Genomic DNA, 17,386 nt, shown 5'->3' with positions numbered 1-17,386 from the left:
TTTTTTAAGTTTTAAACACTGGAACAGGTTGCCCAGAGGGGTTTTGGAGTCTCCATCCTTGGAGATATTCAAAACCCAACTGGACACAGTCCTGGGCAGCCTGCTCTAGTTGACCCTGCTTTAACAGAATGTTTGGACCAGATGATCTCGAGAGGTCCCTTCCAACTTCAACTATTCTGTGATTCTGTGAATTAAGAAAGCAATATTAATATACCACTAGACTTTTGATCAGTAACAATTTCTAATGTACCTGAAAAATGCATGGTAAGCCAAATCCTTTCATCACTTATATTTGCAGGTTCCCGCATCCAAGTTCCAAACGTTTGCTGTACACTGACAAGGTGAACAGGACTTCCTACAGATGTTATGACACATTCTAGAAGAAAAAAAGCACATCTCCATTATCTCTGACTTTAAAGCAGTAAGCAGTAGTTAGTCTTTCTTTCTATAGTAGATTACCAGGTTTTTTTGACTGATCACTGGTTCTATCTTCAGCTTTTCCAGCCAAAGTGTCATCATTTGGTACAGCACATGTTTCACCTAGAATTGAGAGAGAAGGGGTAAATAGCAATTTTCTACATTTGGCATTAACAGATAGGTATTTAGTAACTCTAGTAAATTTCTTACTTTTCAAAAAGTGTATTTTTTGTATTCAGAATAATTTATTAACATAATCRCTCAATATCTTCATCCAGTACTAGTGGATATGGGTATGTCCTTATTTAAATCTAAAATTCTGCAATTTTGGCACTTCACAAAGTTGATAATGAGAAGAGCTTTGGGAGCAAAACACCAACTCTTGACTCACTCAAATTTATCATCTAAAATAAATGCATAAATTTCACACAGAGAAATGGTTCTCCCTCCCTCCCCACTCTACTCCCCCCCAAAAAGTAGAAGTATTTTCCCCATCCCTCAGCTCTTCAAAAGGTAGCTGGTTGGGTTTTTCCTTAGTAGTTGCTGTTAAAACAGTGCCTGAAGGAAATTACTTACATTCTTTTTTCTATAAACCCAGAAAACTCTCTTGCCTTTTAAATAAAGCAAGACGTTTTATTTTGCTTGGAACGAAGAAAGAACAGTCCTCCACTCTGTGCTGACAATAACTTCATTTCGTTGCAGCCTTGTTCACTGATCCCGTTCTTACATCCCACCTCCTTACACAGCTCACACTGCCTGACAAGCAGGCTGCAAACTCTTTGGGCCATGCATTTTCATTACTGCTTTTCAATAGATCTCTAGGCTATACAGGACTATGATGAAGTTTAAATGGGCAGCACAGTAGCAAAAAGTGATATAACTGTAAAGTAATGCTGAAAGGGTAGTATGACATTCAGGGAGAAAACGGACAGATTACATTGCACTGTTGTTTTCCCCTGTAGGTTATATTCTCTCTATGTCATGCAGAAAGAAACTATTTCAAAACAGAGCAAGAACAAAATGTTTTTCTTTCATCCATTTATCAGGGATGTTTGGTGATATGACCTTAAAAGTTTGCAAGTGATCACAACATATTTCCCAAAAAAGGCACAACCAGACAATCCAAACCACAAGGAGATGAATGCCTATAGCCAGAATCTAGCAATCTCTCCAGATCCCTTTTCAGCTCCTATCTCAAAATAGTCTCAAAATACCTCATAAAAAGGAACTTGATCAGTAAAAATTAAGAAATTGCAATGCACAAGCTTATTTTCTTGGGCTAATTCTAATTGAGACAGTTAGCTGTAAGAGCAATTCCGCTAGATGACTAAGAGTTTGATACAGTCAAGAGGAGCAGATCAGTGTTTCTGGAGAAGCTAAGTGCACTGCTTGGATTTGAGAACATCTGCAATGTTCTCTGAGAAATTTCAACCGCATGAAAGAAAGCAACTAAACCTAAAAAAACAGTTTGCAATCAGAGCTTGCTTGGTGAAATTTTCATTGCTTTCTTTCCATCAAAAAAGATAAATATCTACTGGTTCTGAGCATAAAATATTCTGGCTGCAAGTAAGTAGTTTACAAGACAATAAAAATATTGATTTGGACTATCTGGGGCAGTAGGGAAGAGACGGGAGGGAGGGAAGGAAAGGGCAAGGGAGGGAGAAACAGGAATGTTTTGTTTCTTTTAGGATTAGCTAATAGTACCATTGTGAGAAAATATACCTGAGCTTCCAACTCATATCTCTCTTCTGCTATAGAAATCAGGATTTTCTCTTTCAAAATTTTATCCAAATAAAACATTAAAATATTCTTATATTCTTATGTAAGAAGTTAGTTACAGTTGTAAAGCAGCATGTGTGTTCTCCTTTTGTTAAAAGGATATGAATATTTAACTTCCAGACTGCAAAAGCTGTTTTATTCTTTGAATTTTGATAATGAGGTCTCAGCCAATTGCTCATAACAAGTAAATGCTAGCTGAGGAAAAATCTTTTCTGTGTAGAGTTATTTAAGCATAATTCACTTCAGTACATCAGGGTTTAAAATCTTTTAGAAATCCACCAAATAGCTTATCCTCTAAAGCCCCTCAGTCTCCTCCACACTTTAAAACAGGCCACCTATGTAAATTGCCATATATCTTGTACAGTAGTTCCTGCATTTCTGCWTCTCAATCAGTATCATATTTCTGCTAAACATTGTAAGCATCCTTACAATGGCCTTCTTTCTAACACTTCAATATCCAGCATCTCCTGACTGAGGTTTTTACATGCTGCTACAATTACATGCTATATTGAAGAAGTAAGAGAGGGAGATAATTGATATATGTTCCATTCAGTATTAAACTTTCAGTGTAAATAGTTAATGGCTATAATAAAAAAAAAAAATCATCTTAGCAAACTGTGCAGAACGATGGTTAGGAGGAGGGAAACTGTTAATGCACATACTAACTCTGGCCCGCTCAAAACTATAAGCTAAAATTGGCATTGCTAATGGTTAATCACAAATTACCTCCTTGTAGCAGACAATTTAGGTGCTAAAAAGCCTTAATACTGTGTACTTTGCCTACAAGGTAAAGGGCTGATGGTGTCAAACTGGCAGGAGAGAGAAAGATGGGAAAAGAGTATTTCAAATCCACTACCACCAAGAGCTTTTCTCTTAACACTGGAAAACTCTACSTGCCTCCCTGCATTTTTATCACTGGAGCATAAAATCACAACACTCTTTAACGGTGAGACATACTGATCAGATTGCATATTTCAGACTTAACTGCATGAAGTTTTTATGCTATTCACCTTTGGTATGCCTCTCAAGAAACGACATTCTCAATTACAAAAGAAAATCCACTTTACCAAACACTTTCAGAGATAACTCCCTTCTCTTCTAGCRATGTGAAAGAGAAAAGACCAGTAACCAAGACATTTGTTGCTATTCTTTTATTGGATCACCCTGACCTCATGAAAAACAAGACTTCCCATCCCCTCTTTATTTGAGAGGAAAGTTTGTCCCAGAACTTTAACAGTAGCAAGAGTAATTGGAAGCAGCAATCATCTTTGTCATCAAAAGCACTTCTATCCAGTGTTTAAGGACAAGGACAGCAGAGGCCAGATCCAGTATGTAGGCAAAAATACAAAAGTTTGCTTCCACTCTCAAGGTGGTGTGAGCTAGAAATACAGTGCTGTTCTGCACCAGCTTCTTTACTTTCCATAATCAGCTGACAGCTTGAACAAGAATTTTCCAGTCACCACAATACCACATTGTTTGTAGCACCCACGTTCTTAAGTGTCCTAGCCACCAGCTCTATCTCATCTCCTAGTGCTAATTCTTCACTGTCAGGGAAAAAAGAGGGGAAAAAAAAGAAAGAAAAAAAAAAGAAAAAAGAAACACTTTGGACACTTCAAAGTCTTTTTTTTTTTCTTTTAAGACAATTTTCAGGAATGTCAGATAACATTTCTGGCTAAAATTTTCAGAACCATCTAGCAACTTGGGACCTCTATCTTGAAATTTTCTTTAAAAAAGTTCCTAACATTCCCCCAAAAAATGAGTAGGGACAACCAACTGGCAGCTAAAATCATTTGGGGGGGGGGGAAGTCAAACCCTTTCTTAAAGCTTTGGACCTCAAAACAGATTTTTTTGGAGCATTAGAACAACACATTACAGAGATTATATTTTCGGTGCTCTTGAAAGTAAAGTTCTTTAGGGAAGTTGCAAATACCATCACAGATAGCCTCAATATACTTGTTAACTTTTCAGAGACTATTCCCAATCATAAGCATGCAGAAAGAAACTTAAATCTGTCTGAAAAATCCAATCCAAAATGAAATTGATCTATAATAAATATCTGTAAAAGATATGCTAGAGAATGTATTTATTTTAGCAGGTTTTTAGAAAATACAAGTTTTTGTATCGTGTTGACACCAATAAACAAAATGCTTAGCTAATATTAATATATTTAAATCCATACAAAGTTCATGGATGGAAGAAGTTCGGCATGGAAAAAAACATGCTTAGTACACTATGTATGTCAATACGTTTACAAAATAATGTGTAGACAGCAAGTTGCTTCCAACCTGCCACCTGCTAGTGGAAATCTATGCCAATTAAATTTCCTCCATATATGCTTCACACTGCAGAGGAAGTACTTCACTGATTAAAAATACATGCACATGCGCACACACACAAACACTTCATCTGAGGCATAATTTTAATCTATATGACAAAAAGAGCTTCTAAAACACTGATAGAAGTTGTGACATTAAACACTGACATGATTTTTAACATCCACAATATGAAATTCAATCCTGGTGGATTTACTGGTGTCTAGCATACCTGAAAATCATACCAAAGATACCTCATGGCAAACTTAATGTCAGCAGACAAATCAGTGACTAAAAAAACAAAATACCACCAAAACACCCCCCAGACCCCCCCTCCCCNAAAAAAAAAAAAAAAAAAGACAGCTTTAGCAACAGCTTATTCAGCTTATAGTCTACCAACTGGCAGTCCAGAAACTCGGGCTATTTGCTGTACAATTCACAGCCAACTGCTGCAGCAGCTTGAAGTTTTTCCTTTCTGAATATTAGAATTAGTTGTAGTTCGTAAGTGCAGCTACAGTAGAGCAAATAAAAGAGTCATGATCTACCTGTCACTTGAGATGACAAAACATCTGAGATAAATAGCAAAAACAGAAAAGAAGTAGAAATCTCCTTATTCCAAAAGTTATGCATTCTTTTGGACACAAAGTCTCAGAAAAGCCTTTTACCTTCCTCCAGCTTTTAAAAGTCTTAGTTCAGCTTAGCTCATTTCTGCCAATGACCAGGCATTTCATTACATAAAATTCATTTAATTATGCAGCCTAGTTAATAGGTGCTGTATTTACATATAATTTTAAAAATCAACATTTAAAAGCTAAAGATCTGAATAGCATTTCTCTTACTTTCCAAAACTACCCCTCTTAGCAGAAAACCCCACATGCAGGTACTTTGTCTAAGCATTAGAAATAGACGTAARAGAGAGAGAAACTATACTGGAGACAGTTTGCTGCCTCATTTAGATTTTATTTCAGCAAAACATTTAAGTATATGATCAGCTTTAAGTTTGTGCAGTTTTATTAAAGTCAACAAAATTAAAACAYGCTTACTGCTTTGTGAGACTCAGAGCAACGAGTATAATACTGAACCTGTCAATAATACTAGAGAGAACAAAGAAAAGAACTAACCTGTGCATTTGCTGCTGTATATGTGCTCTTGAACCTGTGCTTTACCTTTACGCTTTCCTGGAGGTCCTGGAGGTCCTGGGGGCCCAGGTGGTCCAGGGGGCCCTGGCGGTCCAGGATCACCTTTTGCACCTGTGCACAAAACACAATATGATGTTGCAGACCTTGTAGGAAAATGGGCAACCTGCAGAGAACTGCAGGTGTCCACTGATGTGATAAATTGGCAAGATCGCTAAAGCAGCCTCCCTTTTCTTAAAAAATTGCTATGTACAGGAACATAGCTCAGTAAACTCACTGGATGCTGTTTGGTAGGCAATGAACCATCTAGAATTTCAGAAGTTCTAACACAATTCATCTGTCTGGATTACAGGCATCTACAGTACTATAATTTAGGCAGCTTGTATTTTTTTAACTGTCATGTTGCTTCACTCACACACTCCTGAATAGAAATCTGCCCCTTACTTTCTAATAGAAAAAAAAAATGCACCGCAAAAAAGAGGAGGAGGAAATGAACTGTCTAAAAGCATACTGGGAAGGATGGAATTCACACAATCTCCAGCAAAAGCCTGAGTAGAAAARCTTTTGTGTAACTGCATTATAAAAGGAACATAATCCCCTGGGCARTTCTTTTAGCTTTCTGGAGCTACACACACACACTTGAGACTATTACAAAGGGATTCTAATATCTGAACTCTAGCAATACCCCAAAGCTCCACTGTGCGTAAAGTGATCGTATTTGTTAGTCCTGCTTTTGTTGACCACATTCAGGCTGCAAAAACAGAGTACTTTTTTTTTTCTTTTTTTTTCCTGTACACTGTTCCAGAAAAGCTCCTAAGAGCACTTCTTCCTACCTTCTAATATCACATCGTTGTTTGCATCTCCTTTTTCACCCTTTGCTCCTCTTGCACCTTTTCCTCCTGGCATACCATCCTTGCCAGGTAAACCCATTTCTCCAGGTTCTCCTTTTGCTCCTTGATCACCTTTTGGTCCTGGGACACCTAGAAATAAAAGCATTGCAATTCTAACAAACTGTTCCACTAACAAGCATATTTTGTAAAGTCAGCATACACATTTTTTTAAATACAAAACATACTCACCTTATTCGGATTTTTTTCTCCCTAAATTTAACTGTGTAGGTATAATTTGTTTTGCTTTTTAAACAAACGTAGCAAAACAGCATACAATCCATTAGGTGCAAGTACTACATTCTTTACCTAGTATTCTCCAAGTTTTGTGTATGAGATATAGAGAGACCTGACCCCTGCTAACAGTGGCTGGAGCATTCTTGGATAAGTAGGAATACTAAGAAAAAGTATGAAGTAATATATCTAGATGTCAGTAACATATTGRTAACAGCTGTGATCTGTAAGGCATTAAAGGGCATTTTCATGGCTCCTCTAGACTTTTTCTTAATGTAATTAATTATACTTTAACATTTCAACATCTGTTTTGTCAACATAAAAAAGAACACCTTAATTTCCTTAAGAAGTACCTTCCTTGCACTTTTGACATGTTCCACTGTTCCAACAGACCACAGATTTAGTTATCTAGTAATATCTTCACATAGCTACTATACTTGCCTTTAAACTTGTTATCAGAATGAATAATCAGTCCATATACTTTATGCATTTGATCATTTGGTAACATATTATATTGAAAAAGATACTCAACAGTTTGTCCTGTATGATCTCAGTTGGAACCTTTTCCAARAAGGAAAACAATGGTGTGTTGGTACAGTTGACCTATCAACATTTGGCACAGTCTGCTTCTATGGCAGCTAATGTTTTCCCACTTTAGAAGAAAGAAATGCAACAACTGTACTAGAAGAAGTATGAGTGTTCTTACAGGCACAGGTTAGAAATAAAATCAAGTTTGTTAACACTTGAGAAGAAAATGCTTGTTCTTCTACTTATGATTCAATTATTTAAATTGATTTTGTGGAACCAGAAACAGAATGTGAGTTTTGGGGTAAAATCTGAAATGTGTCTTTGGCACAATTGCCACTACATTCTCTGAAGACAAGTTCTCAACTTCCATTCTCCAAATTTAAAATTTGTTGAGAAATACTAAAGAAGATGTACTGTCTGAAACCACAGTAGAAAATCATCCCACCTGTACCTGCCAGCAAGCCCACATGTCAAGGTGCAAAGTTAGAATAACAAATAGGCTACTATAAACATCTACCTTCTAACATCAGCCCGTCCACTCAGCAGCATGCCCTTCCTCTTCTCCATTCCCCATGCAGTACTACCATTCAGATGCCCTTCTGTCTCCTCACTCTCCTAGCGTGCACAACCCACTTTCTTCTCACTCTGCCTTGAAGACACTGATTTTCAGTATTTACTTGCAAGGAGTTGTTGTGCATTAGATAAATCAATAGATAAACCAATGACTGCTTTGCAGTTTACAGCCGCTGAGCCCAGTAACTACCTACCTGCCATTTCAGCTACTGCACGGTGATGGATCTAACATGCTGGGTCTACTGCCCTTCTCAATATTCAGCCTTTGCTCTGTCCTGTTTTGTCACATGCTGACGAGCCAGACAGCTAACAGACAACAGCACTTCTGCTGCTGGTCCTCTCTATTCTTTGTAGAAACATGTCACAGTGAACACAGTAAGGCAGGCCAAACAATTTCCTTGATCAGCATGTAAAATCGCTTGTGGACTGCATGTGGCCCATGGACTATTGAGTAGAGCTGATAAATCTGTTGGAGTCAATTACATTACAATAGTACCTGGACACCCTGCAGGATTTAGACACTCCTGCATCAAGAAATTTAGCTGACACTAACAAAACCTACTCCAAGAGTTTAAAGCCTAAATGAACAGTATAGAAAGCAAGAAAAATATGGAAATATGCTACTCCTTTCTCCAGCCATAATTATTAAGTTTCTGGAATCCAAAGTATCCCCAGCCGTAACTATTATGTATCTGGAACCCAAAGCAAGGGTTACCATAAAAATACGGTAACATTTAACGATGCCCACCCACAAACTCTGAGTTTGGGGATTTTCTTTTTTTAAGCCATCTGAAGCTCAGGTACCCTTATGTCAACAGGTTAAAGGAATAGAAATATTCTTACAATGACAGTATTTACTAGCAACTTCATAATACTGAGATTCAGTTAATTTCCTCTCTGTGGAATAAATCAGAAGTAACCTACAAAAAGTCAGTGTAAGACAAAAGATGTTACTTCTTTCAGCAATGGCAGAATTATGTAATATGTAAATTCTTCCTATACACTGAAAGCCTGTACAAAGGTCTAAAAGTAACTGCATTTGAACAGAACAGTACGGAAGGATTTTTAACAAAGAAAATCAAAAACAAAAAATACCTATTTTTCCTCTTTTCCCATTTAATCCGGGTTCACCCTTTTGTCCTGGTATACCTGGAGCTCCATCTGATCCATTGTAGCCAGGCAATCCATCCAGTCCAGGAGGCCCTGGACAGAACAAACAGCATAACTGAATTTTCACTGTTAAACGCAATTAATTCTTAAAACCATTGTATTTATTAGTCACTATTAGACAATTGTCCATTATTTGCTATGCCAATACAGTATAACCCTTTTTGTTTGTTTTGTTTTTAAACAGTTAACTATAGCACCAAACTTACGGTGAGTATTTACTCTGCATAAGAAAATTGTCTCCAAAATGATTGCTGTACACATTCTGCATTAAGGCCACAACATATCAACCTTTTGAATGCTGCTTCTGGGACAAACCCAGTGGAACCCGTCCTGTTCCTCATCCTGTCAGTAATTGTAACATCCTCCATAAGCCACATTAAAGCTTTAACATTGCTTCTGACATCAGCCTGCCTAACGTAACACAAGCATTTACCTACTTATCAAGAATATTGTGGTCGGCTTGATATAGGAGACTTTTTTTCCTTCCATTGTCTCTACCTGAACCCCACAAACAAAAAGTATCTGATACCTTTCTGATAAAGATGATGMTTCTAAGCAGACACACAGGGAAAAAAAGCAGGGAAACAAAGCAAGTAGCCATTCATATAGCCTAGCAACCACTTCTTGACTGAGAGCAGAAAGAGAATTAAATAAGAAAAACGGAGAATTTTTATGAAAAAGAAAAATCACTAACCAAAATTTTTTACTCTTTTTTATCTACTCATCTCCTCAGCTAAGTGCAGCTTACTGTCAATTCTATCTGGTTTTGATCAAATAAGCTTTAGCAAGTGTAAAACTATTCCACTCTCTCCAATAGTGGAGGAAGTAATACCTATAGTACCTAAAGCCTTCTACCTCTCCGAAGGGACACATGCTGACCTAAGTACAGAAATTTAAAAAGCAGTCATTCAATCCTCCCTCATTCTAATTAGCAAAGGAAGATTATTCTGTAAAGTTACTTTTCTACATTTCAGCGTTTTATAACAGCAACTATTTCAATTATCCAAAAATGTCACTGCAATTGTGAAAGTATCTTACCTGGGGGACCTGGGGGACCTCCATCAAGAAAAGCAGAAGAACACAAGAAAGAGAAGAAATAGTAAGATTAACCTAGCAAGAAAACAGAAATCAATTCCAAATTTAACTGATTAGCATTAGATTAGAAGAGTAAAGGAATAAAAAGCCCTTCAGATTTCAAAATACGTATCTATGGATTTAGCTGGTTTGTATTAAAATTAATAATGAGACACTAGCACAAACTCAGCTAGACTTACTGAAAGACTATCCTTATAAGCAGTTATATACACAAACCTTCTGCAAATTTCAAATGATAAAGGTTTAATAAGCAACCTCTAAAGCCTAATCTCGTTACCAGGGGTTTACATGCCTTCCCAATGCCATGCACCTGAGTCATCCAGCAATTATTATATTTCCAATATATAAGGGTCTCTAAAATCTTTTTGTAGGAGTTGAATAGCTTTACAGTAATGATAAATGTCATGATTAAAAATCCTGTAGAAAATACACATTAAAAACACACTTCCCTCTGCTTTTTTCACATATTTCACCACAGTTCAGGATTCAGACTATTTAAATAGAGGGAGAAAAAAAATCTGCCATTCCTATTAACTACACCTAAATCACAGTTGAGCTTTTTACATTTGATTGTTCTCTAGACAGGAGCAGATTGCCCACATAAATGCATTGTATTTCAGCAACATGTACTACATGAAAATTCATCTTGTTCACTCTGACTTTAGTTCAAGGACAGGGCCTTAATGAGAAGGAAGCATAGCAGGCAAGAGTAAGACATTAACCAAAAATGTTTCTGTAACAAGATTTGTGTGACCTCCAATACACACTAGTTAAAAACTAGGGAAAATTAGTAGGATACAAAGAAAGGTGCTTGCTGCAATTAAAGAACCAAATTAATTCTGCAAACATTTCTATCCAGCTGACTGGATAGAATACTGCCTTGTTTCAAGAAAAACTCTCTCAAACAGAGAACTGTAGAAATTACAAGATTTCCCCTAAAGATAACAAATTTCAGCATTAATTAGAAAGCATTATGACTAAAGTGAAAAGCATTTTATAATACTATTACAGAGATGATCACTTTTAATCAGTACAGTAATGTCAGTTAATAACTGTCTGCCAATTTTCCACTAAGTGACCATAGTTTCCATGCTGTGCATGTAATGTCCATTAGTGCCTTCAATTACTTTGTCATCTCAAATTCTGAAGCTCCTGATTATCCTCTTATCAGCATAAGATAAATAAGAAATGGGCTTGAAAAGTAGTAAATGTCACAGAGTTAGAGTAGAGAAAGCCAGTATTAAAGAGAGAGACAATTTAACTGTGTGGAGAGCACAATTTAGTTGCATCAAGAGAGCAAAGAGGTGCCAAAGGCACCAAACTGCATGAATTCAGAATTCTGGAGCCCAAGGAAACACACATTTATGCTGTCTGTGGTTCAGCCTCTGCTGCAAGCAGAATTTACCTGCAGTTTCAGAAGCAGCGTTTAACATCTGTCTATACTATGGTAATTCTTGCTTGTGTTAAAATCAGTACGCCGGACAGCAAGTGAAGTATTTTTCTTAAACTCATAAATAGTGGCTGATTTCCAGTCTTCTCATTTTCAACAAGAATACACAGCTCAGTCCATTATCATCTTCAAAGCCCTTATATTGGCTACTACTTGACATTTTCAACACCAAATCACAAAGAAACTTYTCACATCTTCTGGTGCCCAAGCCATCACCTATTTCAAGTTCCCACAGGTACGTGAAATCAGACAACCTGTTATCACACTCTTGTAGCAGGGAAGGAGATTGCTTACCTAAGTCCCACCACTCCACAGGAACTAGTACAATGGAAGTAAGTTTCCATAACTTATGTGTTCATTCCATGCTGTTCCTTTAATTGTAGGGACTCATACAAATATACCAAGACTAAATGTCAACCAGTATTTTAAACAYTCACCTCTAATTAGCTTTGCTTATGAAAAATACATGGAAAATAAATAGATCCAAGTAACGTAATTTCTTAAATTCCAGCATTTCTAATAAGCAGGTATAAATAAATCAAGAACTTACTACATTTGTAAAATAAATTTATCTTTTTACAATAAATAATCCAATCAATATGCAGATTCTGACAGAGTAAATAGCATATTTCTATGACATTCTAAATTGTACTTCAAGTTCTCTGTTGTAGTTTGGTATTCCTAAAGGGAAAAACAGCAGCAGACATACCTGTTAAGCATATCCCTTTTGTGCTGTTACATAAATCCACCATCACTCGGACCTAGCATTTCAAAGAATATAAAGTTCAAAACAATGCATGCCACAACAATTCAAAGAAAATAATCCAGTTTACATTGGCTACAAAAATCATACAGAAAACAAAGATGTAATTGTCTACTTTTTGCTTACAATAACAAAATATTTAGGACTCTATTTTAACATTGTGACACTGTCTCTTTAGGCAGTGATTCTCTTGTAGACATTTGCTCTATGTACCTCATTTTAAACCTTACTGAAGAAGTTCTTACTGGTAAGAAAATATTGGGCAGACAACTTTGTGTATTATGCATTAAGATTTACATTTTACTGCAATTAAAATGCATGTTGTTGCTCATGCATGGCTCTATCAGTGGAACGTATTAAAAGCCAGAATCAGCCAGTAAGTGTTTAGTTCAAACATATTTTATAGGTATATCAAATGATGAATATTTTTCCAACAAAGCAAATCCAAGGTGAAAGGTGAGCTATGTTCCAAGAAAGTCATTTTTTACCTTAGAATAACCTAGATTTGTGAAGTTGGAATGGACCTTCATATCCATTCAAAATAATAAAATTGAGTAATGACACGTTTTATAAAACCAAGCTGGAGGAGGTGAATTCATATACATGCTTTTTATCTAGAGTGGACCAAATTTATCAACTAAAAGGTCATCTTTACAAAATACGTTATAAGTTTTTGATATTTGCTTCTACATTTCTTCCTAATTTATATTTTTAAACACATATGCAGGTTCTTAATGCAACACTCAAGTCCTGCAAAGTAATGAACTCTCTGACTTCCTACAGACTTTAATGATAGCTGATAGTATCGATCGTACAAGATCAAAGAGTCATTATGCAAATGGTTAGGCTACCATTCCACAGATGAACTTCTTGACCATCATAAAGTAGTTCTTTTCCTTTCCATCATAAGCAGGCTTTTAACTTTATTTTTTATCTTCATGTTAATGTTTTGTGCATTTTGTCCCTTGAGCAGCCTGGTCTTACATAAGTCAGCCCTGTTTCAAGCGAGGAGCTGGAACTCCAACTTAAACTGATTGTATACTTGACTGCATATTCTTACGTTGCCAATATAAATTTATCAGTTCCTCAGAGTTGTGTTTGATTGACCCACATGTGCATCACCAAAGCTAAGACATCATTCAGTTTAGCACAATAGAGCAAACTGGAACTCAACGGGCAAGAAGAGCAAGTTAACCTTGTATACCCTTGTATATATGTAATTCAGCATGCAGGGAGGTTTACACTATTCTCTGTATTTGTATTTGGGTTGCTAATAAAGCKTTACAGCTATTTCTATCTATAACAGCAAATATTTGCAACAAAGCTTTATCAGTCCAAGTGCTAGTCTGTTGGCWTAGCTGTATTTCCACTGGGCACGCTTCACTGTTAAGGCAGATTGTCTTTCCAGCCTAAAAGACACTCTAGGATAGATGAGGCCTACAAAAATGTTCCTGAAGACTTTGTGAATGCTTGTACAGGCTTCTGATGTACTAAGATCTCATCACATTTGCAGAAAGCCTCAATTAAAAACCCAGAAGTGAACCGTACATTTTGGCTAGGCAGATATTCATGTTATGTCCTGCRTGCTGAGAAACAATGCTATAAAATGTTTTGCAACTCATCAAAACATCCAATAGAAATAAGAATATTACAAAAATGAGCACAAGAACTGCCTCAGCTCTCTAAGGGAAAGTCTAACTTCTGTAGTCAAAGAGGGAAGACAGGCCTTTACAATATATGGTAATTTATGAACATTTCTACATAGAGAGTTGCACTTTTATTCAGCTTTGTACAATTGCTTTRTTTACAAATAATAGACTACACTAGTCTCAAAACAGAGAGCAAGCATAACTTAATATGAAGGGCRAAGATTTGTTTATTTCTAGCACCTAAGTTTATTTGCCACTGTCAATCCTTATTTTTATAATTCATGCATCATTAGCTTAAATGACTAATGTAATAGATTCAAATAAATGAAAATTATTTTGATGGCATGTCTATTTTTGCTGAAAAAAATCAAAYTATATTTGATTACAGATTTCAATTCTGTCAAATACACTGGATTCCAGATTGTACTGAAAAAGCTTTTATGTTCTGAAGTTTTAGACTCAATTTTTATTTAGCAAAGAGCTAATTGCTTTTGCATATCAGAATTTGTTTTTCTCTTCTTCTCACMCCTCAGAAGAGCTTGGTTTCTACACTACAATTTATAGAATACATGTTGTCTAAGTGCTTTTTTTTWAAAAAAAAAATCAAACTGCATTTTAATCTAAATGGTTTTGTTGAGATGGCTGATGTGATTACAGCCCAATTTGGAGCCTTCCAGTTATCTCAACAGCATTATTTTTGTTGATTGGGGCAATCCAAGTGACGTTAACAACATAACATTCTAGAACTGAATGTGCTGTAACAGCCTACATCAGAATCTCCAGCTTAACCATGGAAAGGTTATTACATCATCCTCCTAATCAACCAGCATCGTATTTGCCAAGAAAGGAACAGATGTGAGAATCTTGTTTAAATCCGATAAATACAGTTTTTTTCCTCAAGAAAGAGGAGAAAAAGTGAGAAACAATCTAAACTATGAAGCAACTATTCAGATAATTCAGGCCACCACCTCTTCCAGCATTTTAAATTCCATTTTTAAAGTCACTGCTCACAGCCTTCCTGGACTGCTACCCTCCCATCAGTCCTTCTGCAGCAGCAGATTTGCCAATTTCCTATTCTTTTTCTTTTAAAAATAAAAACCATTATCAAAAAGCACAAAACCAACACCATACCATGCTATTGAAGCTGAAATACGATTTTTGATGTCTAAAGTTATTTCAAAGATTCTTGAATGTTTTCCGCAAAACCGATTTTTCCCCAACCAGCTGTTGTATACAGCTGTAAGATATTTATACTTGTTAAATATCAATAGCTGCAGAAATAATTTCTACTAGAAGAGAGATGCTGCTTAAGCAAGAGCTCCATTTGAGGCCCACATTCCGCAGAGCCCCGGAGCATCCCTGTAAATGCCACTGACACAACAGGAACCATCCCATGGCCCATAAAGACCTTTAGCTCGTGCCATAGAGTCCTCAGGTCTTCATATTAGAGGAAATATAAAAATGGAGAAGGGGATTGAGAATTCTTCTAAGGATTTTTTCCCTCAAGCAAGGGAGATTGCATGCAGTTATGCACTTTTCTAAGAAGCAGCCAAAATGAAAAATATTTAACAAAAGTTTTGTAAGAACAAAAGCCACAAAAAAACCCAAGCAAACTCCCTGTAGTGTATGTACATTTAAATGAAGCACGTCTTATGCAGCAGCAGCAGCCACAGTGTTAATTTACATGGAGAAGTTGCGCAAGTGAACATGTCACATACTATTAAAATACGCATCATGTCACTCTGCTACTTAGAGAGAGCAATAAAATTCATTTCAGCTATATCTTCTACTTGATGACAGATCAGCATGCTTAACTGCCGGTCCCAAAACTACCTAAGCATCCCATTAATGACCCAGGCCGGAGCACCTAACAGCAAATGGAACCAACAGTGCCCAGTGTTTGCCAGGATCTGAATCTTTTCTGTGATAATTTTGTTTGCAAATCCTTTGCATTCAAAGCAGCAATTCATATCAGATAGAACAAACGGAGCTCTAACTGCGAAACACAAAGAGGATTTGTTAAGAGAAATGGGAAGAAGTTTGGCCAAATGGCCAAATGTTTTGGTGAAGAATTCAGCTACAGTACACAAAATCATTTGACAGATGCAGCATAATTTTGTAACATTATCTGATCAAAAAACAAAATCTAAGAAAACATTCTATTTTTTTCAGATTTTTTTCTTACATGTTTCAACCAAGTCATCCAAGTTTTCTAATTTGAAATAGCTCTGCCCAGTAACAGAAACACGAAGATGTGAAAAAACTTATTTACATTTCACTCTAACCAAAAATAAAGCTTTACATTTGTTTCTGAACTGACAAAGAAATGAAAGACATGTTATTCAGATTACTTTAAGTTCCTTTTGAGTACAAAGCCACGTGATTTTAAGACTCCAGGAAATAAATTACTCTAGCCTGGGCTTCAGCAGGGGGGTTCCTTGTTGCTGCAACCCTGTCTAACATGCTCTAGGTCACCCTGCTTGAGCAGGGGGGTTGTWGGTTGRACTAGACGATCTCCAGAGGTCCCTTCYAACCTCACCAATTCTATGATATTAAGATATGTACAGTCCAGTGAAAAAAGGTTGTGATGTCAGCAAGTCAAATTAGAAACTAGCACAGAGTATCTTATACCTTTCAATGTGCCATACTACCAAAAATAAAAACCATGTTCTTCTAATTGCAGAGGTCTTGTACTACAAACTCTGAATTCAAAGTATAAGACATAAATGTCCATTGCAAAAAAACAAAACAAAAAACACCCACAAATCCTACATCCTAAAACCCCCAAATAATTGCATTACCACACTTCCATGCTATAAACACCTATACCCCACAATTTTAGTAACTAACAACTTCACAGGTGTTATCACTGTAAAATTATCCCTAAAATAGCCTATTAACAATAGTCTCAGTGGAATGTTACTGCAAATTTATTTTCTGTTAGTAATTTTTAAAATTAGTAGGCTACAGATGGGGGATTCTGCTAGTGATACAGAGATGTAAAAATCTGAAACCTCAGAATCTTGAAGGCTTTCTGACTTTCAACTAAATTTCTGTAGAAGTTTCATTAAATCTGTTATTAGTGAATGATTTAGCTACATTTATTGACCTAACCGTCATTCTAAAAGTTTGAGGGTAACCTGCAAAATACAGGATCTGCCACCTATATATGGCCTCAGCATTTACAAACTGCACTGACCACTGTCAATGTCTCTTAGTAAGTCTAGTGCCTGCAAAAAGCATTAAGAAATRCGTGTTTTCGCACGTTCTCCAGCCTCCAGCAGCAGGAGCGGGCCAGACCCGGCAGGGCAAGCGAGGAGGTCTGCACCGCGCCCTGCAGGCCGCCTCGGCAGAGCCGGGGCCAGCCCTCCCCGGGCGCCCCGCAGCGCGGCC

At 36.7% G+C, this 17,386-nt stretch overlaps 1 protein-coding gene across 3 annotated transcripts in view; it reads right to left on the bottom strand.

The window, feature by feature from the left end:
* Positions 1-17,386, bottom strand: part of GLDN (gliomedin) — a 57,413-nt gene that overhangs the window by 5,647 nt on the left and 34,380 nt on the right. For 2 of the 3 annotated variants that reach the window (XM_085303404.1, XM_085303403.1), the window contains 7 exons: positions 12,291-12,342; positions 10,075-10,092; positions 8,962-9,069; positions 6,478-6,624; positions 5,630-5,758; positions 460-540; positions 251-376 (listed from right to left, as the gene is read on the bottom strand). In XM_085303404.1, coding sequence (XP_085159530.1) covers positions 251-376; positions 460-540; positions 5,630-5,758; positions 6,478-6,624; positions 8,962-9,069; positions 10,075-10,092; positions 12,291-12,342 — 661 coding nt within the window. Of the gene's footprint in view, positions 1-250; positions 377-459; positions 541-5,629; positions 5,759-6,477; positions 6,625-8,961; positions 9,070-10,074; positions 10,093-12,290; positions 12,343-17,258; positions 17,322-17,386 lie in introns of those variants that run through there. The other variant, XM_085303405.1, reaches the window with a different exon arrangement.

This window comes from Rhea americana, unplaced genomic scaffold (assembly GCF_003343005.1).
Source record: "Rhea americana isolate MKP2758 unplaced genomic scaffold, rheAme1 scaffold_2, whole genome shotgun sequence".
Taxonomy (NCBI): Eukaryota; Metazoa; Chordata; class Aves; order Rheiformes; family Rheidae; genus Rhea; species Rhea americana.
The sequence above is the reverse complement of the archived record's forward strand: the minus strand, read 5'-3'. Positions and strand labels throughout refer to the sequence as shown.